The sequence below is a fragment of the Penicillium paradoxum genome, assembly GCF_028828445.1.
Source record: "Penicillium paradoxum strain IBT 22861 chromosome Unknown utg000006l_segment0_segment0, whole genome shotgun sequence".
NCBI lineage: Eukaryota > Fungi > Ascomycota > Eurotiomycetes > Eurotiales > Aspergillaceae > Penicillium > Penicillium paradoxum.
This window is the reverse complement of record NW_026643184.1, coordinates 1,835,908-1,858,111: the sequence shown is the minus strand read 5'-3', so window position 1 is coordinate 1,858,111 and position 22,204 is coordinate 1,835,908. Positions and strand designations below refer to the sequence as shown.

The 22,204-nt window shown below is 49.8% G+C and overlaps 6 protein-coding genes across 6 annotated transcripts; 1 reads left to right on the top strand and 5 right to left on the bottom strand.

Moving 5' to 3' along the window:
- Positions 1–5,532: 5,532 nt before the first annotated feature.
- On the bottom strand, positions 5,533–6,652 carry N7457_007124 (putative C2H2 finger domain protein; the record flags this gene model as incomplete). The annotated part of the gene is made up of 4 exons (XM_057178167.1): positions 5,533–6,133; positions 6,190–6,269; positions 6,327–6,518; positions 6,599–6,652. The coding sequence occupies 4 exons, from the start codon at positions 6,650–6,652 to the stop codon at positions 5,533–5,535; spliced, it is 927 nt and encodes a 308-aa protein (XP_057029911.1).
- Positions 6,653–12,660: 6,008 nt separating this feature from the next.
- N7457_007123 (sucrase/ferredoxin-like domain-containing protein) lies at positions 12,661–13,850 on the bottom strand (the record flags this gene model as incomplete). The annotated part of the gene is made up of 2 exons (XM_057178166.1): positions 12,661–13,383; positions 13,458–13,850. The coding sequence occupies 2 exons, from the start codon at positions 13,848–13,850 to the stop codon at positions 12,661–12,663; spliced, it is 1,116 nt and encodes a 371-aa protein (XP_057029910.1).
- A 255-nt stretch (positions 13,851–14,105) lies between these two features.
- Positions 14,106–15,353, bottom strand: N7457_007122 (uncharacterized protein; the record flags this gene model as incomplete). The annotated part of the gene is made up of 1 exon (XM_057178165.1): positions 14,106–15,353. The coding sequence occupies one exon, from the start codon at positions 15,351–15,353 to the stop codon at positions 14,106–14,108; it is 1,248 nt and encodes a 415-aa protein (XP_057029909.1).
- Positions 15,354–15,731: 378 nt separating this feature from the next.
- N7457_007121 (3-keto-steroid reductase) lies at positions 15,732–17,119 on the top strand (the record flags this gene model as incomplete). Its single annotated transcript, XM_057178164.1, has 2 exons — positions 15,732–15,799; positions 15,862–17,119. 2 exons carry the CDS (start codon positions 15,732–15,734, stop codon positions 17,117–17,119), a joined length of 1,326 nt encoding a protein of 441 aa, XP_057029908.1.
- A 777-nt stretch (positions 17,120–17,896) lies between these two features.
- Positions 17,897–19,220, bottom strand: N7457_007120 (mannose-1-phosphate guanyltransferase; the record flags this gene model as incomplete). The annotated part of the gene is made up of 4 exons (XM_057178163.1): positions 17,897–17,916; positions 17,972–18,995; positions 19,120–19,163; positions 19,214–19,220. The coding sequence occupies 4 exons, from the start codon at positions 19,218–19,220 to the stop codon at positions 17,897–17,899; spliced, it is 1,095 nt and encodes a 364-aa protein (XP_057029907.1).
- A 676-nt stretch (positions 19,221–19,896) lies between these two features.
- N7457_007119 (uncharacterized protein) lies at positions 19,897–20,937 on the bottom strand (the record flags this gene model as incomplete). The annotated part of the gene is made up of 1 exon (XM_057178162.1): positions 19,897–20,937. One exon carries the CDS (start codon positions 20,935–20,937, stop codon positions 19,897–19,899), a length of 1,041 nt encoding a protein of 346 aa, XP_057029906.1.
- Between the last annotated feature and the right edge of the window lie 1,267 nt (positions 20,938–22,204).

Here is a 22,204-nt window from a genome sequence, read left to right as displayed (position 1 = left end):
CCGATGCGGTTAGTGGGGGTTGGCTGCCTAGGGCATCTGAGGAAATACATATGACATTAGGTATGTAACTCCCTTAGGTAGTATATAAGATACGTTGCGTATTATATTGCAGGGTTTTGATTAGTATCTGGATTGTGTCTTGTGTCTGGGTAGGAATGGAATTCGATCTTCTGTGTATCGACTTGCTATTCAGCCCAGGATGGTCTGGGTATTGTATAACGTGATATCTTGATGTATCACATAAGGTAAGTACTCCGTACGGAGTATCGAGATTAGAGCAACCGAGACGGTATAAAACCACAGATCACATTTTGACTCCCCTGTGTCTGGGAGTTCGACACCAAGCTTCGCAGGGGAGAACAAGCCCTGTTTCGCTCTGGATGGGCACATAGCGCGGAGGTGAATTGAACCTAAGGAAAGTGCACGCTGATAATTCGATGTAACAGACGCCCTCTCTGCTTCTCCCGACGGAGGACTCCGTTCTCCGTACCTATCACCACATCCACAGCCTCGGGTTAATATACCTCCCAACAAAGGACGATCGCGCGTTTGCGATCTAGACCGGAGAGTTCCAGTGGAGGGTCACACTGTAGGAAGCGAAGGTTTGAAGGCGGATCTTTTCCCTGTTGACCACCGTAGACGATGTGGTTTAGATTGAAAGGTTCTCGGGTGGAGCATATCAGGAATCCGCGGACAGATTCCGTGGGAAATGCGATCCAGAACCCCGATGATCTGCCATGTGGACAGGCGCCTGGAGCCCGTAGAGGGAAGAGGCCAGGCCTCTCCACTTGCCAATAGCCGAGCGGTAAATTTGGGCTCGCGACTCTTGCCGTATTTCGATTTGACTAATGAAAAACGAGAACTCCTTGGAAGGTTTGGGATCGGCCTGAGTCTTTTGTGTCATTCGAGTTGGAACCAGGTGACTGAGTTTTTTTTGTCGATCGCTCGTATCCAACTTGCCCTTTGAGGAGCCCCTGATTGAAAAGGATGATAGACGAGTTCATTTGTGATGTATTGGGAGAAGTGGATAGACGCAACAGCCTCGGAATGATCTGAGACGCAGTTCCCCATTTTCCACAAAAGCTTGTTTCTTCGAAGGCCTCTGTATCCCGATCGGCCTAGTCTCATTGACTCGGGTCTTGGTCGAAGCGCTGCGATTGCGATTACAACCATACTGTATACTGGAGGATTCCGTACAGGAGATACAGAGAAGAAGCAAAAATACAGCGAAATGAGAGTCTCCACCTCAATTTCCTTTGACGGGTCCCATCTGGACTCCTCTCTACCATTCCTAATGTAGACTATGCAGGTCTTGTCCATGCTCCATAGGCCATCGGGAACCACCTGGAACCAGAAACCTCGCGGGCTAAGAGGAGAGGTTTCCCCATGGTCTTCGACAGGTTACATTGTGAATTCATGCCAAGCATGATGTTTTCTGGACACTCTGGTTTTTGGATTTGGTGGGGATTTCGCGTCCTGTCGAATTCTATATCTATCAGGAAGACGTGATTGACCTCGGGGACTATCTGATGTGGCAGATACCATCGCCATACCTGCCAATACGGCCATACGTCTCCATTCCAGGTACCGGGCAGTGGACCTCCGGGAACGGTCCAGTAGCGCCCTCCACCGGTACAAGTGCGTACGGCGGTACCGCGACATGTACCTCAAATACAATAATACCCAATACCAATCACAGTACGCATACCGACGCACCCGCCAGCCTCTGCGCAGTGTATCCCGAAGCTCCCGGCCCAAGCTCCAAAGCTGGGGGGTTGCGGAGTCAGGTTTCCCGGTTTGTCGCTGATCCTCTGATAGGTCGAGCGACGGGAGTCCTTTTCCCGAGACCCCATGACTCGTGTCTCCTGAACACTGGCGACTTTCCCAAAGCTCACAGTTCTCCACCCCGCGCCAACGCCGCCTAGACAGGGCGTCTACGTGCTATTCGGATGATATTTCCCTCTGTGGTTCTCAGATTGCCCTTTTTGAGTCCCAATCCCGGTGTCATATGAGATACCTCTCTCGGCTGCGTCATAAGGCATACAGGGGAACTGTGGCTCATACTCTCTACCCCGTACTCCGTATTCTCTTGACGGACATCCCGAACCCTTTCCCATTCACACGAGCATCGCGACCATTCACATGCGCGGGGAACCCTTTTGCGGGTCTGTGTTATCCTAGATCGCCGTTGGAGGCCATCCCCACAGACTTCCTGGGAGCGGGAGGCATCTGGAGAGGGTTTAACCGACCTATCCCCAAGCGGAAACACGCGCATCCAATCTCGATTTGCCTTTGGCCTTGTCCTATGTTGTATGTCTGCCCTTCCGGTATGGCGATTACAACATGGGTACGGAGTACGGAGTATCCAACCTAGAACCAGCACGTAACATTTGATCGATGGGATAGATGAGATGTCTCATGTACTCCGTACTAATGATATTCTTGCATGTTCAATGATCGCTTATTGGGTTTGAAGCTTCGAGCATAGGGCCAAGACGACTCCGTACCGACATGACTCCCAGGGGCTTGGCTTGGGGGCCGGAAAGATCAGCCTCGGTCGCTGGGAATCCAACTCGGAACACGGAGCTGTGGTGATGCTGATTTTGCGATTTGCGATGTTTCAGCTCGGCCCTGGTCTTGATGCATGGAATGGAGAGACTCCAATCATTTCCATTGCATTAACATGTTCAATCTTCCGAGATCCTGGATAATGCCTCTCCGTATCTGGTATATTGGATTCATTTCCCTGTCGGGATCTCCTTGTCGGGATTTCGCTTTCCCTCAATTAATTGTAGACGACCAGGTCTAGGAAGCTAGATCCGAGTCGATTGCCTCGTTGGGTAGGAATGTGTAAATAGATTAAAAAAAAAGTAAATAACCCCAAATCACCACTCTCCAAACACTCAGAAGTGGATGCTGCGCAATTTCCATTGAAAGAGAGCCCGTTCAGCCAAGATCATCCCCGACGGCCATCACTCTCTTCGCCGGAGCCACGCTATGGCGGCTCGAAACTCGTGGGTCCCCTGCAGGCGCCACATTGAGCGCAATTCACGAAAGAGAAAAAGAGCCCAATGGCAGCGCGCATCGGTCTAGGCTGGGATTGTGTCAACGAAGCGAGATGAATTCCACACCCAACCCCATCGCGGATTGGAGGTATCATCTCCACCGTTTCAAGACTAAAAAGACCGCATAACGCCCAACCTGCCGCACGCAATTGTGACTTGCATGCGGGGAGACAACTCTTACCCAAGGCACCGCGTGGAATAGGCGTTTGCTAGTGTCTCACCGTCAGGTACACGGATTCGAACAAAGCTCCCAGGCTCCTGGGAATAACCGCAGAGCCGACAGTCTGGGTCCGAAGGTTGCCACATCGTCGGCGATCTGTCTTCTCAAAGAACAAGCCAAAAAAAGCAAGTCAATGAAAACAAAGAACTAACCCATGAGGCAGCGGGATCTACCGGCCCCTCCTTTTTTTCATCTTCTCACCGGAACACGCTCTCCACTCTTGACGGCAACCCCCTGTATCGATCTGCACGACTGCTAGTGAGTCCGGAGTCTCCGTGTTGGATTTTTATAGATTTGGTGCCATTGAGATCAGAGACACATACCGCACAAACCAGCCTTTTCATTGAGATCAACAGTGCAGAAATTACCGCGGAAATGGTCTCCGCTTCAGGTCCGCTAGTCTACCTCGTCTAGCTCTGCGAACCAAGAAAAACCGGTTCTGGGCTGCAGTTGAATGCCACTTACGGAGGACGGAGGACGGAGTACAGTATTCAGTCACAGTGGATTTATGTGCGCCTCTGGCCCCCTGATTTTGTTTCCTTTTTTGTTTTTGTATTTTTGTTTTTCTTTTTTTTCCTCTGTATTGGAAAACTACAGTAATTCCTCTCTGCATTATAACTGGCTGGGTCGGATACCCAAACATGGCTAACCAGTCCTCCGTACTCCGTACTTCAAGCCAACACCGTATACAAGGTGAACAAAAACCTACACACAATCCTCGAAGCCACGGTGTCTCACAAAGTCACTGAGTGGGCGAAAAAAATAATCCAGACCCAAAAAGCCCCCAAAAACCAAGAGAAAAAAAAGAATCCTTTGCCACAACCTGAGAAGACATCCCGAGCTGAGTGATTAGTATGTGTTTGAGGCAGAGTGCAACACTCCTGCTACCGTCGATCAACGGTTACTCAATATGCAGAACGAGGGCCCTAGTCCGTATTAGGGGATATCTGGTAGAGAATATGCAATTCCAGGGATGTGCGGAGTACCACGCCCATTTATCAAATCGTACTTCGTATTTTATTCTCGTTTCTGTTGCATCGGTAACTCGGGAAGACAAGGCGAACAAATAAAAACAACCCCAGGCCCTGCTCCAACTGGATTCGATGGATTGTGATTGGCCTGGTCAGAAACATGATCTGTTCTAGAGAGACCAAAGGGCCTGTCAGCGTAATCCCAAAAAAAAGATAAATTAATAAATTATACTCTCATTTGGCGTAATATAGCGTGTATTCCAGGGCGAGGGAGAACGGGCGAATAGAGCGTTGGGCCTTGGTTAGCGAGACAGGGTTGTTGCAGGTGCTTCCTGGGAATTTCTCTTGGCCCTTGGCCTTTTTGTTTTTGGTTTTCCCGTTCGCTGTTATAGGAAAATGGGGGGACCGTCGCGTATAAGAGGCGAATTGCTCACCCAATTGAATTGAAATATATATAAAAAAACTGAGAAGCTAATAAAATTGCAATGCTCGAGGCAAAACAGAAAAAAGCCTGGAGTTATGCATGCCATGCTTTTTGGGGTTGCTCGGACTGTATGCCTTTCTGGGGATGGTAGGGCATTCGAGGTACGGAGTAGTCTCGACCTAACTCGGGTAGGTGGTCATGGCTGGACAAACCTAAGTGTGAGATCAGACGGGAATAAATATAAAGTGATTTGGGTATTGTATTCGAAAAGGTTAGGTCTAAAGGGCCAATGGGAGTGGAGGTTCCATCGCAGTAATATTCCTGGGAAACACTAGTGTCGCGCGAAAGATATGGGAGTATAGTCGTATCATCATGGGCATTATCGGGATGGGCCATTGGGTAAGAAAAGAAATTGGAGGAAATCTGACTGAAAATAGACGACCAATCCAGACAGAGAGGACAGGGAATATAAGAAACCAGAAAACAGATAGGGGGAAAAAAAGAAGACAAAGATCATCCCACATTCAGGTATCAAGACAAAAAAAAGGACATCGCCAATGGGAAACAAGAAACGCCGTTGCCGCCGTTTAGAATGACAATGTATGGAGAGGAAATCGACGAATAGCATAACGTGGCGAGTGGGGGAATCCATGAATGAAAGCGCCCATCGGAAATGGAGCAGCGCAAAATAGGAAAAGAGACAGCAATCCAGTCCAAATCATATGCGAATGTCCGATGGGTAATTTCAAAACAAAACATCAGTAGCCGGGGCAAGGGTAAACAAGAAAAGCAGAAATGTCGTGACGGGCATTAAACACGTATTCGATCCACAGATCTATGCAAAATCTCCTCTTAGCCTACACCCAAAAAGCCCCAGTCAGTCCCCTCTGATTGATTCAAGAGCCGAGAGCCTGGGGGTTTGTACGCATAGTTTGGGTGGTATGAAACCATCATTGGCTGGTCTGGTGACATTTGATGGCCTTGAAAAGACGCGTGTGGATATTGTTCAGGAAGATAGTTCGTGCGTGGGCTCGTGTCGTAACGCTGTTGCATCATTTGTAAGTATTGTTGCTGTTGTTGTTGCTGCTGCTGTTGCTGCTGCTGTTGCTGCTGTGGATGCGCATGGTGTTGCGGGTGTGGCTGTGGTCCGTGTGGCATGTTGATCGGAGAGGTCACGGGTACGTTCTGAGACACGATTGGAGGTGCCGCTTCGTGGACCTGCACGGAGCCCATCGGCACGCTTTGGGGCGAGTAAAACTCATGGCTTGGAGTTGCCGATTGCGGGTAGTAAGGTTGTTGGCCAATCATGTACTGCTCGTTCGGGATTGAAACTGATACGGGCGTTTGATGGTACGAGTGCTCCGAAGTCGCATCTTCCGAGGATGGTCGGGTCATGTTCCCTGGCGGGTGGGAGCGGTGTTGATGTTTGGTGAGAGTGGTCTTGCGGCAGAAGCTAGAATTACAGAATTAGATGGTTCTTCGACGATTCCGCCGTTCCAATACACATACCTCCGCTCGCAAGTAGGCTCGTGGCAGATATAAGGCCGCTTTCCAGTGTGGATTCGGCGATGGCGAGCCAAACTCGATGACTGTGAGAGGACATCAGCAACTGCGCATTCATTTACGCGATTTGCGAATTTGCTTACATCCGAGAATGCCTTCTGGCAGCCTTCATGGTCACAAACATGCGGCTTTTCGCCGGTGTGAGTCCTCGAGTGTACAGTTAAAGCACTGCGCTGAATGAAGCTCTTGTTGCAGTCTTTTACGGTGCAATGGTATGGCCGTTCATTGGTGTGGATGCGGTAATGGCGACAAAGATCTGACTTGCGATTGAAAGACTAATACGAATATTGGGTTAGAGTGGAGCCCGGTCGACATTGGGACGGGAAGAAAAGGGTAGAAGAGCTGAAGTGCTCACCTTTCCACAGTGCTCCCATGAACAGTTGAAGTCGCGTCCGCTACCTGGAGCCATGGCTGCGCAAATCTCTGAGCTTCCGCAAAAGTTTTCGGGAGAGATGCGACTGCTGTGACGCTTCACAAATCGGAAGGTAAAGAGATCGAGCAAGATCAAACAAAGGGGAAAGAGGGGGCGAAAGAACGTAAGCGCATCTGCGATCGCCCAGAATAAGTGGGATGAGTAGATCCTGGTCAGGCTGGATGAGGAGCCGGGCTGTAGTGAACTCAGGACATAATATAAGAAGAGAGGGGGGGGAATATATCATCCAAAGATAAAGAAGAGGGGGAGCCTCAAGTATTAAAAAGACTATTAACCTGGAGATTTAATAGGAACTCCGAGGGAATAAAACGGCGCGGATGGGACCGCAGAGTTATCATTTATATTTTTAGTTTTTTTTTTATTCTTTTTTTTTAATTATTATTCTCGTGTATTATTATTCGCCTTTTGTTTTAGGTGAGATTATTGATTATTTTCTGAGGTACCAGGTACCGCGTTCATTGTATATGTATTTAATCCCCATGGATCTGCCATCTCACTTTCCCTCTCGACTCCGTCGACTCCGGCTTCGTCAATTCCTCTTCCAGTCAGCTCTCCACGATATTGCCTCAATGGCGACATCTGAAAGTCCCACGTACCACATCGGAAAAGCGTGTAATACGTAGTAATTTATTTTTAGTTGAGGAAAGTTGAAATTGCGATAGCCATGAGCCATCCTCCGTACTCCGTAGAAAACCCCCACATTACCGTTACCAGATGGCTCCACCCTGGACCAGAGACGGATGCTAGACTGGACCGGGCATGGCCTGATACCCCGTATTACGCGGTATCCGTATTGCAAATAAAGTTCCCCTTTTAATAACACGGTGGATAGCATCGGGAACACCCCATGTTGAGTCACTCCCTATATAGTAGGAGACTAGAGACGACTACGGGACTGGGATGTTAATTGTTTTCGGTGAGCTAGAGAAGGTCGCTTAAATTGAAAGATAATCGCTCCCATACTGCCAAGGGTGTCCTCCGTACGGAGTACGGAGTAGAGTACATCGGCTAGTCGCGTTAGGGGCCATGATATCATACCTAGGTACTCTATTCTCTTACAGAGGGTACGGAGTACTCCGTACCATGCTCGAACAAGCCATTCACGGGCGCTTGGGAGTCCAGCCATTCAAGGCCTCTGAAACGATACCTGGCCAGGGAGGCCAAGAGAAGTTAGCCGCGGCCGAGTTACTCCGTGTTCCGATTTCAATGCATATGAGAGAGGAAGGTCACTCCTAGAACACGGCAACGGATTGGCAGACGGCGATGGGAAGAATTACGGGAAATAGACCCCAACTCCCGTTAATGCCCCGTGTCCCCGCAAATTAATTACCTAAGAGGGCAATTCACAATCCCAAAACGAAGGCCAACATACATATACCGTGGAAAGGAGATCGCCAAAAACAAAACGAAAAGAATCCTGGAAGATTATCTGCAAAGTTGATGGAACTGTAAGGGATGGCTTATGACGCGGCTGCCAACGGCGATAACTCGGATGGGCGAGAGAGAGAGCCGAAGGATCAGGTACCCCAGCTCTCACGGGAACGGCTTTGTCCACAAACAGCTTCCAAGACTCCTAAGGTTGGCGTCTCTCTCCACACTTCTATGCTTCTTTAGACCCCGCGGAGATATACCTACGTGGGGAGTACAACGTAGAGTACAGAGTCCCGCTCAAGATCGAGCCTCCGGAGTTTGGTAACCGGTTCATCCCTGATATGCCGTTCATGGATGTACGGAGTAGATTTCATTGGATCCGCTGATAGAGTGCAACATCCCTGGACTATGAACAAGACTGGCCTCAGTGTTCACCGTAGACCGCGCACATGGAACACGCAGTAATCATAATTGCTTTTCCATCGACGTAAGTGGGGGCCGATCACTTAGCGTTTTTTTTTTTTCAACTTGACGCCACATCTCCAAGTCTGTTGCAAGGCAGAAATGATTGCATCGTACCATATACTTCCTTCTCTTTTGGTAGGACCCTCTGCCCAATCTTTCTCGAATCAGTGGCAAACCATGAAGGTCGGAAAAAGATGTCTCAGCTCAAGGTGCGGGTAGTCTCGGTTGGGGCTGTAGGCTGTCCCGACGCAAGAAACTTTGATCTTCGCACATCAAGTATGCGGTGAGGATCACGGGCGAGAGAGCTGCCAGAGCGGGTCAGATCTTTAGGAAAAAGAAAAAACAATAGTTACAAACATAGAGGCTGCGTATGGTGGCTCTCCTGAACGTGGCAATCCACTCAGAGTCATCTATATACGCCGTAAACAGCGATCTCTTGATGCTACAACCTTATTGCGTTTATAGGGAAGTGCGTAACGCCACAAGGATTGCAGAAAAAGGTAGGTGGATAAACTGAGCAATGAGCAATGACAAAACACCTGGTGGCTGCGTTTGCCTTTTTCTCTTTTTTTTTTCCCTTCTCTACGCATGATCGACAAGCCCTGTCTACATCACATAGCCTAAGGTAGGAGAGCTTGGCGGGTAGATCTGTACTGCCACAGCTTACACTGTGAAGGGGAGTACCTGAGTCGATCATGTTCGACGGAGCCAATAGTTCTGTGCTGGTGATATATCCGAATTAAGAATGCACGCCGTGTACGGAGTACGGAGTAGGCAACAAGCAGGTGCCGTTTCAAGGACCCATCCACATCGACTCGTGGGAGCTATGGATTGCAGCCCACTTTCAGCCATTGAGGTAATCGAACATACTCTGGGACGAATGATAATCCGAACCGGGAAGATTGCCATTCTTCTTATGCTCGAAAATCCCAATGACTCCAAATCACAAAATAGCATGTGTTGTTTTCCAGCGCAGCAAGAGAAATAAAAATAGGGTGTTAGTCCTGCAACCCCCCCCTGGCGTGCTAAAACCCCCCCTTTGGGTCCTCCCACCCCCCTGCCTGATTTCTGCCTGATGTCTGCCTGATTGGTGCCTGATTTCTGCCTGATAAAATAATTCCCAAAAACTCAAGCAACCCCCCTGACCGCCTTTCTCACCGCCTTCGTGCTAAAATCACTTAAACCTCTTGATACGAATGCCTGACAATTCAGGTATCGAATTACCTAAAATGGAAATAGATGTTAATTTGCAAAGAGTGCGGTAACCAGTAATCCTCACTTTCACCTAGTAACAGCCTTCTTCTCTCCCCTTCTACTCTTTATGCACTGTCTTATCTCCACTTTTCGCTCCTGGTCCTACTCTATGCTTACCTCGAGGTAAACCCCTATCGCCGAGTCTGACCCTGTTTATGCAGAAATAAGCGCGTTTTTCTGAGATAAAAGGTGTATTTTTTGCTATGTAAACTAGGATTTAGAACTACCTGGCAGAAAAAAGGGTCATGTGATATTTAGGTGGCAGAAAAAGTCTAGCATTTTATCAGGCACCAATCAGGCAGACATCAGGCAGAAATCAGGCAGGGGGGTGGGAGGACCCAAAGGGGGGTTTTAGCACGCTAAGGGGGGGGTTGTAGGACTAACACCCTAAAAATAGAGATAAATGGCGACCCACGAGGATAGCTCCGGCGTGTCCAATTCTGCGCTGCCCATCCCAGAGGCCCAGACTCCGCAGAATAGATGGCACTACGAAAACTGGGAAATTCCGTCAAGAGAGTCACCGATCCCGCCGAGGATCCGCCCCTAGGAGATAAACTGCGATTATCGTGGAGCTCGTTGGCCCGAATCGGTCCCGTGGATGCAGCACGCTAGGTGAAACGGGAATCGTTCCCTGTGCGTACGATGTCGATTAGGCACAGCACATCGTACATGCTCCGTGAGGCACATATGCATATTGATTACCTCCACTGTGAATGTGTCGCGGCTATCTGGCTTCACGCGGAAGGCGAAAATCGAAAACCGGTAAACTTGCAGTAGAGAAAAAGGATATATTCGGAGAAAACAAGACCTCAGGCAAGCTACACATGTATGGGCCTCCGGTCGGAGTCTTTGTTCCCTAGGCCTTTTCCGACAGGGATATGGGACCGAGGTATGTTGCAGCCATGTCCAGGTGCAAAGAAGTACTCCCTCGATTGCATCTCATCGCCGAGAATACACACAGGACAATGGCTTTCGGGAATAAAGTTCACTTCTTTTTTTTCGGAGCTCTGACTACCCCGCATTCTGGGCGCTGATTTGATATGGTATTTTACTCTGCTATCCCCAGGTATCCCTTCAATACCTACATGTAGATAGATGACCACGGAGTACCTCAGGGCTAAGGGCTCATCGGAAACATGGATGCGCGACGATCATCCCTTCTGAGATACCCTATACTCCTCTTTGGAGGAAACTGTCCCAAACGAATAATCGATTCAAAATAAAACCTTTCCACATGTTCCAAGCCACAAAATTAATCTCCGAAGCGCGCATGGCGAGGCACTAATGCAGCAGAACTCCTCCGAGAATCAAGGAAGTGGACTCAGGGTACTCCGTACTCCGTACAGAATAGGTACCTACAGATAGGCAATCAGGATAAGGACTCCGGACGCTTACAACCAAAGACACGACTGCGACAATCTTCTTCTTGAAGAGGTAATGTTGAGTAACGAAGATCATCCCCTAGGGAGAACACCCGTCGGAAATAAAATCCTACTTCATTCGGGATCCTTCTCCCTTCCCTTTCACTGTCTCTCGTTGCTCGAATGTCGGTCAACAGTCGGGGTTTGCTTCTCCTATCAGCGCCAAGCGGGAAACCAGGATCGTGAGTCGCGAAAGCGTGTCGATGTACTCCGTACTCCGTATACCATGTAGCTACCAAAACCCGCCCCTTGCAGGCATTGCCTCCAGTGATTGAACAGCCCAATGTTGGTATCTTGTGTATCTTATAGGGGGCCAGGATAGAAACTAAAAACCAAACCCCAACCTCAAACTTAACCCAAGCCCCCTTTTCTCTCTCTCAGAATTGAGAAAGAAAAAGTACACCCTCCTTACCTGAGCAATACGCGGGACCATCTTGCCCTAACAGAGCACCCAAGAGTACGCCGTAACAGCAAGAGGACAAAACAAAACACCCCCCGTCGAGACCAGGGTGGAAATGACGTGAGTTGGGCTCCATTTTCCCGTATTCCACCCCCGCAAAACACTGCAAAAAGAGTACTTATTTCGCGACTGTGCAAGGGCGGGGGAAATAGCAACACGGGGGCTTTGTGGGCTCTCTCTCTTTTCGATTCTGTGCAAATCATCGTCTCATGTTGCTTTCAATCAAGCCCGGTGGAGCCAGGAGAACGAAATGACAACCCGAGGGCTGAGGGCATGGCGGCTGATGGGCTTGGCTTGGATCCAGAGCTGCATACCATTACCCCCTCCCCCCCCACCCTTGCCAGTCATCTGATGGAAATGGCGTCTTTAGAATCGACGGGGAAGCACCTTGCTCATTGGAGGGCATGACGTTTTTTGTTTTTTTTTTGCGCGATGGGCTTCATCGGTAATACATGCAGGGCCGGGTCGTCGGGTACGCATGCACGCCTTGCTGCAACTAATTGTTATGGAGTACGGAGTACTCCGTACCTCGGTGGTACATCGATAGCGTGGCCTCATATCCTTCCTTGTCGGTGGGGATATGTTTCATTTTGAGGATGTTGTGGGTGGCTTGGTCATTGGGATATCGGGTGGGAACCTGGGGTCGAGTGGTCTGATACGGGAAGGATGTACGGGGTACGGGGTATGCGGAGTATGTGCCCAGCTCATAGTTGGACTTTGCTACGGAGGACCGGCTGAGTCTACGAGTTTGGCTACAATTGATCAAGATATGGGACATGTGGTGCTTCCTATGGCTAAGGCGTTATAGATCCAATTTCCAACAGACTCCGTGGAGTGATCACTCGAGCATGCTGTGTATATCAAAACAGCTCAGCCACTTATAGAGTACCATATACCCAAAATTAAAACGCATTGGGGAAATTATCGGCCCAGAATGAATATGCCCGTGAGATAGCTCACTATGTCCACCATACCAACTCCCTTAATCCCAAAAATACAACCATCCAACCGGCTCACCAACTCGTCAGCCCACGCTCACGATCAAACCCAGCCCGCAGCTGCTTTCCAGGCTTGAGCAACTTGCCCTGCAAAACAGTGTACCGGATGATGTTCTCACAATCCTCCGGCCGCACACGTGCTAACCAGATTCCCTGTGCAGCTCCCTCATCCTGAACTGCATTCTCATCCCCACTCCGCTTATACCATTCGAAGTCCCGGCGACGGTACACAATCACATTGGCAGAGTACTTGTGACCCCCAACATGGCTGATGAAGTAGATCCCCACACCACCGGGCCGCTGGTCATCCATGTCGCGGTATAGACCGAGCGGACGCAGATGGCGCTCGAACTCGCGACGGAGAAGCGGTGCGGATTGCCCGCAGCGAGCATCGCGCGTACGTTGCGAGCAGAGCAAGATGACTGCTGCGTGTGGGCAGGGGTGAGACTTGAGGGATGTGGTGATTGAAGTTGCAGATGGGTGGGGGACGGCTGGGTCTTGGGCCTCGTCCGTCGTCTCGCTTGGCAGATCTTCTGAGAGTGGAATGGCGCCCAGAGGCGTTGTTGTTGTCAAGGAGCGGTTGACGAAGTTCTCAATCAGATCAGGAACTGATTGCGGGGTGACGTGCTCGACGACGGTGAAGCCGGGTAGCAGGAGGACATTTGTCGGTTGTTTGCCTGCGTCGGCCATGTGGTATTCGTCTGGGACGGGCATATTCGAAGCTGATAACTTGAGGCGCTGTGAGGGGAGGGCGTTGTTAGCTTCTGCGTGCATGCTGATGGCTAAAGAGGAGGTGGTGGTTATTGTCATACCCCGTTGCTTGGTTCCAATCCGCCCTTCTCAATAGCTTCCATGACACTTCCTTCCTCGTCTGCCACGTCTCTCACCCAGTCGGATTTGCCTGTGGCAACGAGCATGTGTGTCGCCCACCCTTTGACTTGGCCATATAGTTCGTCTTCTTGATCGACCTCGAACTTTGCAGGGTACTTGACTGTGCATGTTGCGCAGTCATGCAAACACTCCTCGCCGTCTACTGCGGGATCAACATTTGCGAAAAGTTTATCATTCGAAGCGATTGTTTGGAACCCTTCTGCGGCGAGGGAATTGTCGCCAACAGCGTCGGTGGTGACATCGGTCTTGGAGGAGGCGAGAGAGACGTTCGAGGAGCTGAAGAGGGCGGAAGTGCCTCTACGAAAAAGATGCATTGTGATAGGATATAAATTGCTTGTTCAACAGCCCGATAAAGGGATAAAATCAACGGCCGAATTGGCTTTATGTTCTTATGACGCGGAATAATAATTGATCTTATCAATCATGTCGCAGGTTTTGCCAAGAAAAAAGGAATGTTTTCCGTCTGACTAAGTTGAAACCCCCACCTCAGCCCTGGAGGGACTTGTCGCAAATTGGTGATCAAATGGCGTTGCTCTATAATTAATATACAGGGTATGAATGGAATTTCATCATTGCCTACGTCCAGCGTAGTCAATTGTGTACGGCAGATCTGTCCGATCTTGTGGTTGGGCCAAGCGAATGACACTTCCTCCCGAGGAAGATTGACCTGATGCCATGCGTCGGAGAGACCTCGTAGAAGGCGTGCGAAGAGAGCTTCGCGCCGCAAAGGAGTCACTGTCAGTGGACGCCTCATATAGACCACTCTGTAATGACGGTGCAGTGTCATAGCCAGACTGGGTCTCCCAGGACGAGGAATTCGATGGGCGAGGGCTATTACTCGGCATGGGCCCGAAAGCACCGTCGTAACCATAGTTCTCCGCAGTATCTGTCGTTCTTCCCTCTTCGTCAGAGGTACCCATAAAAGACGCACTGTAGGCTCGTCCGTAGCCCGCACTATCGCGGATTTCATCCAGTATAGGTGGTGCAAGCGAGGTCATTCCCCTCAGAATCTCCGCGAAGAGATGCATGAGGTCACGAAACTCTGCCTCATGCAGATTGTGTGATGAGAACCGAGCTCGTTCGTACAGCGCGAGAAAGTCCACGCCTAGCTCTGGCGGGTAGATAGCTCCTAGCGTTGTCAAATGTCGAATATATTCCCTTAGACCCATCGAAGCTGGGCGTTGCAGGACTTCTACCACGCGTGTATCTGGGAGAGAGTGCGTCGTAAAGTCGCCCGGAGGACCGAAGGGGTCAGGGGGCCCAAGCGATAATGAATCAGCAGGGGCAAGAGACACAGCTTTGGCTTCAATTAAGCTCGGAAGCTCCTGTATGACTGTGCGATAGGGCAGATCGGGCAGATCTGGCGAGGCAGGTGAAGACCAGCCAGGGTGCTCGATATGACCCCATGGGGGGTTTTCGTGGTCAATGAGAAGCGGTTTGTAATGTTGGAAGTTGTCCTCGTCAGTCGTGATATCGCGTGGGCGAGCTTGGTATGTGATGATGGCGCTACGAGCAAGGCCTTCCTTCACCAGCCGTCTGACGCTCTTGCTCACATCTTCCTTTTCCACAGGGATCCAAGCCTTCGGTATTCCCGTGAGTGTACTTCGATTCGTATAGATGCGAGTCGCATAGATGAGGACTGCAATTATAAAGGTTATTACATATGCGCCGATGATGAAAAAGACATTAGTGAGTCGGTTTGTCTCGTAGCATTGGTATATCGCGTCCGCCGGGGTGAGGACGACAAGGCAGAAGAGGATGAGGGCGAAGAAGAAGAAACCAGTTGTGTTGAGAAATCTCTCGAGTTTAACTGCCATGGCTGCCCGGATGCCGACTACACGGCATTCGGGTGGGATTCAGCAGATCTCAGCCATGGAGCGCGAGGAGTAAGTATGACGGAGAACAACAGGTACAATCTCGCGATAAGGATAAGATCTAGAGTGGGGCACGTGATTCATATGGTGGCACAATTTCCGATTCGGCGAGTATTCTCAACCGATATACTCGGTGGTCGCTCCAGGAGATTCCTTTCAATTCAGGGGAAGCGGGATCTCGTACATTTCCTTTCTTGTCACTTCAAGCATTGACATCCCCGGCCCCAGTCAGCTTCATTCGTTGGGCAATTATATCCCATAACCCCTATCTCCGATATCAAAAAAAGCGGCAAGTCAACAAACCCACTGGAGCAACACGCCATGGACCAAGCCAAATCTGCCAGCGAGCAGCAAGACATGCTTCATATCTTAGTGACAGGAGCCAATAGGTACAGCCTCCTCAATCGCTCAAGTCGGCTCAATTCTATATACTAACGCAGACTCTCCGCAGCGGTCTCGGGTTCTCTATATGTTGCCGCCTTGCCGATGAATTCCTCTCCTCTCACCCAGAATCCGAATCTCTCACTATAATATTTACAACACGAAGCGCGCGTAAAGCTCAAGATACTATCCGCAGACTAGAATCGCATCTCAAATCCTCTGCGCCCTCTGCAGCAGCCGCAGCGCGCGTGCACTTCGTCTCAGAGAGTGTCGACCTCGGCGATCTGCGCTCAGTGCGCGAACTATCCCGCAAACTAGTCCACACCCTTCCCCGACTTGACTCAATCGTACTCAACGCCGGTCTGGGCGGCTGGTCAGGCATCAGCTGGCCCCGGGCCATCTGGGACGTCTGCACCGATCTCCTGCACGCAGTGACCTGGCCGTCCTACAAACTCGCACCGACAGGCGTTCTGACCGAAAAACAAACCAAAACCGAAGAAGAACCGGCACTCGGAGCAGTCTTTTGCGCAAATGTCTTCGGACACTACATGCTGGCACACAACCTGGCTCCATTACTGAAGCGGGCACGCACGAACGGGCCCGGGCGTGTAGTCTGGGTCTCCAGTCTGGAGGCGACTTGGAATTTCTTCAAGATCGATGATATCCAGGGGTTGCGCACTAATGCGCCGTATGAATCATCCAAGGCTCTCACTGATATCCTGGCGCTCACTTCCAACTTGCCGAGTACTGCGCCCTGGGCGGTGGATAGCTTCTTGCAGTCTGAGACTGAGCTTGATACACATGCTATCCATACAGATGCCCCCTCTGCGACTCCGCGCATGTATCTCTCCCACCCTGGTATCTGCGCTACGTCCATCATCCCGCTTATCCTTCCCCTTGCGTGGGCCATGATTTCTGCATTCTGGATTGCGAGAATGCTGGGCTCACCCTGGCACCCATTGTCCACCTACCTCGGTGCTTGCGCCCCGGTCTTCCTCGCATTGGCTTCGCAGGCCGACGTCGAAGCTGCCGAGGAGCCCTACCACCGGGCTGGTGGCGGCCGGGCGAAATGGGGCTCTTCTTGTGGGCGTCGTGGAATTGAATACGCGGCTTCTACTGAGACCGATGGCTGGGGACATGGAGGTGTTGTTGGAACTCCTGTTGTCGAAGCCGATCGGCTTCGCCGTCGTAAGCGCGGAGCGGAGGACCTTACCAAGGAACAGAGGGAAGAGTTCGAGGAGCTTGGACGTCAGTGTTGGAAGCAGATGGAGGACTTGCGAATTCAATGGGATGATATCCTGGATCAAGCTGAAGCTAGTTCCAAGTGATGGACAGAAGATGAAATGGCATTCTTGCGAAGACCTCCTATGTGCTTGTCTTTATTCTTCCGGTCCCCAACTGCTTGGTTGATTCAAGGCAGAATGGCTTCAACGACCACATGTATACATACTACAAACATATAATAATCTGTCCACGATACTTTTGCAAACATGAACCCTAATATGAGATATGTGAAACTTTCGGGAAAATCGTATTGGAGATCAATTGAACTTGTATCTTTTTGTGTTAATTCCGCCTCCCATTATTTACATCAACAGAGCCCGTCCCACGCCCATGTTCTCATTAAAACGGATATGGCATGATTTCCTTGCCCACCAATTGCCAGAAGACTGGCAGTGATAAAAAAAATAGTTGAAAAAATGGAACGAAAACAGGTGGCCAAAACGCAAAGGGGCGGGGAGGTAGTGAGTCCTTAATATGTAGCACTAAAGCGGAAGATAACTTCAAACCAGGATAAATGAAGAAAAAACAAGACTAAAAGGGGTTATTTCTTGCAAAACAGCCGAAATCGCACGCTTTCACCATCGAGGTTTCTGAGTGCATCGATCATCGGAAGACGAAGGAAAAGGTATGGCGAGGGCGATGAACCGTCACGGAAGAAAGGCAAGCTGGTAACAGAAAAGAAGATAAAGCAATAAACGACTCCGGTTCTATGCATCAGAGAGGGCGGGATGGAGGGTGATATCGGCACGAGAGTTGAAGGGAGGTATTTCAAAAGGCATAGCGACGTGAAGGAGGGGGGAATCGAGAAGGAGGAAAGAGGATTACATGATGATCGCGGGAACTAGACAACGTTGTTAGCATAAAGTTATTGGATATTGGTAGGAAACAAGACTTACCATCAATGTTTTGCTTGATGCTCTTGTGGGGCAGAATCGAGCCACCGTTGACATATACCTCGTCGGCAATGGTGACGTCGTCTCCGAGAACAGTCACGTTCTCCAAACGCGCCCAGCGGCCAACAGAGCTGTTCCAGCCAACAATGGTAGACTTGATCCAAGCGTGGTCCTTGACCTTGCAGTTCTCCATCACGACGCAGCGCTGAAGACGAACACCATCGCCAATGACGACGTTGGGACCAATGACTACATTGGGACCGATGCGGCAATTCTTGCCGATCTTGGCGGAGGGGTCAACCATGACATTTCCACCATACACGTAGGACTCTGTGTGGGGAACAAGGAGCTTGGGGTTGCGCTTGGCCAGGGAGGTCAGGTACAGGCAGGTACCAGTGAGGAAATCCTTAGGCTGACCGACATCCATCCAGAAGCCCTCGAGATCGAAAGAGTGGAGCTGGCCCTCCTTACAGATAGCAGGGAAGGTCTCCTGCTCAATGGAAGTCGGGCGAAGCTCAATGCGCTTGAGGACACTGGGGTTCAGAATGTAGATACCGGCATTGATGCGATTGCCAACGAATTCGACTGGTTTCTCGACAAAGCGGTCGATACGCGAGGCCTGGTTGGGCTTGTGGACGACAACACCGTACTTGGAGGGCTCGTCCACCTTGGTGACGACAATGGTGCCCTCATCACCGTGGCGCCTGTGGAAGTCGGCAAGCTCCTGGAAGGGGTAGTCGCAAATGACATCTGAGTTCAAGACAAAGAAAGGCGAATCATCCTTGGCCAAGATCTTCTCCGCCAGCTTGAGCGGACCAGCCGTGCCTAGCGGTTCAGACTCGACAGAGAACTCGATATTGACTCCGTATTGCTCTTCGTACTTCTTTAGGGCCGCGACCATAACATCTGGGCGGTAGTTGACGGCGAGAACGATATCAGTGACACCCGCAGCAGCCAAGCTCTCGACTTGGTGCAGGATCATGGGCCGGTTTCCGAACTCCACCAAGGGCTTGGGAAGAGTGAGAGTCTATAGCAATTGAGTATTAGTATTGTCAAGTAGGGAGGATTCAAGATTCAAGATCCAAAATCCAAAATCCAAGGTGTCAAAATCACCAAATCCCCGATCTGATATCGTAGCAAGATCAACTTACCAAAGGGCGCAGACGGGTCCCGAAACCACCAACAAGAATGAGGGCTGTAGAAGGTCAGCCAAGAAGGCGGGGAAAGCATTGACTCGAAACGTACCCTTCATGATGAATTGGATGGAAAGAAAATTGGCAAAATTAGGGAGAAAATCGAGCAAAGATAGAAGTAAAAGGAGAGACTCTCTGTTATTTAGGGAACACCTGGCCGTTGATGGATTTATTTTCGTCCAGGTGGGGGCACGTGAGTGGCGGTGATTGGAGGGGCTCTGTTTGCGGGAAAAAGGGGCTCAATGTATACGGACAATGAGGTGGTTGCTGTGTTTTCAACCGCTTTTTCGATGGGATTTGCTTCTTTACGCCTGTCGAATCTCATCGGTCAATCCGACGGGTCATTTTGACATTCCTTCAAACCCATGTGCCAGAACTCAGGAATCCGACGGGTTCTGACGCGTACAATGAAGTTTCTGGAGGTCTCCTGAGGTCCCAGCAGACCCTAGTTCAGCCCATCCCGGCCAATACATCCAATGTTATCGCATGGTTGGGCCCGGGGCAATGCAGAGGGCACCCCCGCGAAACTAGAACTGCCCTCATTCCGATGGTCAGGTTGGTCATGAGATGTCGCCCCCTGAAACTTAGGTCGTTTGCGGTGGGGGTGGTATCGCCCCCTCGTCTCAGGTACTACGTTGTTTCCCAGTACGAAGTGCGTTGGAACGCCATTTGCAGCTAATTAACATTAAGACGAAAGTACGAGGTACAATCTCGGTACTAGGCCAGTAAGAACGGTCATTGAGTATCTGGAGGCAGCCCACGTGGGTAAGACATTCCACCCGAATCCGTCACAAATCGGAGCATCCAGTCTCGTACTCTGCGCGCCTTCAGAGCTGGCTGATCGTGGGCACTACCGTCTGGGATTTGGTTCTGGTAAAACCCCACTGCATCCGTCACATCCACCCGTTGGCGATGTAAAAGCTCGACCGTGGTCATTCCTTTGCGTAGACTCTGTCCGTAAACTCGGTCTTGGAATGTACTGAGCCCGACAGTACGGAGCAAGACGATGTCGCGGGGCCGGAGGGACGCCAGAGAGCGGCCCAGGCGATCCGCTTCGTTATCCTTGGCGGCGGACGGCTTCCCTGGCTTAAGCCAAAAATTGACTCCAAATCCAGCTCTTGTCTCATCTCCAACGACGAGCTCGACAATGTCCAATTCCGTCTTCCATTGTCGTGTGACGATCCGGCGAGGCGCATGAACTGCCAGAATACCAACAATCAAATTGACCGTCATCGTTTGCGGTGTTATAGATTGAATGTATCTAGCCGTGGGGAGATCTTGTAGATTGCTGAGGGGTCCGGGTATATGAAGCATGCGAGGTGACTCCAGAGTCTCTGATTTGTCCAACCCCGTGGAGCTAGTCATCGCACTGTCTCCCCCCAGACTGCTTTCCTGCGTTGAATCCGCTACGTACACATCCGAGTTGGTTACCTCGGAGTTTTCATGAATGGCAAAAGAATGGTTGTAAAATTGTGCGAGGATCGAATCTTCTGTTTTTTCTGGCAGTGTCTCTGTCGCAAGATCCAGCTGATGCGAGACGAAGAAGGCTGAATTCTCGTAATCTTGGTAGGTGGCATAGGGTGCCCCTAGCTTGTCCACTGACGGTGACCGTAATACTCTCCATCTCACAGGTGGCTGATCTAGTGATAGCGGTTGTTCTGGGCTCTTCGTGTCTTCGTGAAAGGGAGGTATGGCTGTGTTGAGGAGCTCATCTGTGTCCCAGTCCAGACTTGTTGACAGTGGAGCTCCTACCAGAAAGATATTTTTTTGAGGCATTGCAATTAATCATTTCACCTTGGAGGACAAATTTGACAGCTCCCGCGGGGCTCAAGGGGAGCTTGCGACCTTGGCACAGAGCGTAAGCAGAAAGGTCTCTCTTGAGGCTATTCAAGCAAAAGGTTTGAATTCAAGTGTCATCAAGTCACAAAGGGACCTTAAGTATCAAACCCCGAATTACATACAAGTAGTTGGAACTTGTGGGCGATGTTGAGATGTCGAAGCAAAGGATTGTCGGAGCCTGAACCATGGGTAGCTCATCTATGAGGGACCAAGTAGATTTCGAATATGGCCTCCTCTGTTCTTTGCTCGCTTGTTCAACGGAGAAGTAAATCAGTATGCAAAGTTTTCAATCTCATGTTGTTCAAGCACACTATCGAATAGGAAATTACAAATGTTTATAGACCGGTCCAGCCAATAACAAAAAATCAGCTTTGCCTGGTCTCTTTCCGCCCAACTTCAGTTAGCTCAGCCAAGAACACGTCCAGGTGGCTTGGAAGAAGACAAAATCGTAACCCATTAGTGCCTACGGAGTATATGTAGACACATGCTATTTATCATTACAGAGTGTTACTCCAATCTGGGATTATTCGGTGGCAGTGGCACTCGCCCTTGACCGCTCAGACACATACCCTGCTGCGCAAGCTCGGAAGAAAACCCGCATTAGCGCGCCCTGTACACTAGTAATAAAACCTGTTCTTTTACCAACTCATACAGCGAAACAGGAAAAGTTTTACACTGGAAATACCTCAATTTAGCTGGCAAATTACCGGACTGAGTATAGTACATGTATTGGTATTACTATGATGCTAGGCCCAAATAGGCTAATGGGTAAACTACATTACGGGAGGAATGGGAGTTCAATCAACGCTTGATCAACCGAAGACTAATGGTTGATTATGGTGGACTTCATTTTAAAAAGAGACACCACAAACCGTTTTTTCTAAGGAACCTTGTTTTTGAAAAAGAGTTTGTTTGAAATATTGAGGTTGTGGGTTTAGTTGTTTTTTCCACTGAAGGTTGGTAGGAGGTTGGTAGGAGGTTGATGAATGTTTCTAATTTTGTAAAAAATCAAAAATACAACTGTATTAATTATACCGAAGGAGAAAGGGGAGAGAGGAAGGAAGGGCGGATCACGGGTCCTTATATGATTAATCCCTCGGGCTCGATTGTATTATTATTACCTTAGTAATAGCTTTTAAGTATATCATAATTAATACTATACTTAGAAATGGAATTAAATTCGTGATAAGTATAAATCGAGCCC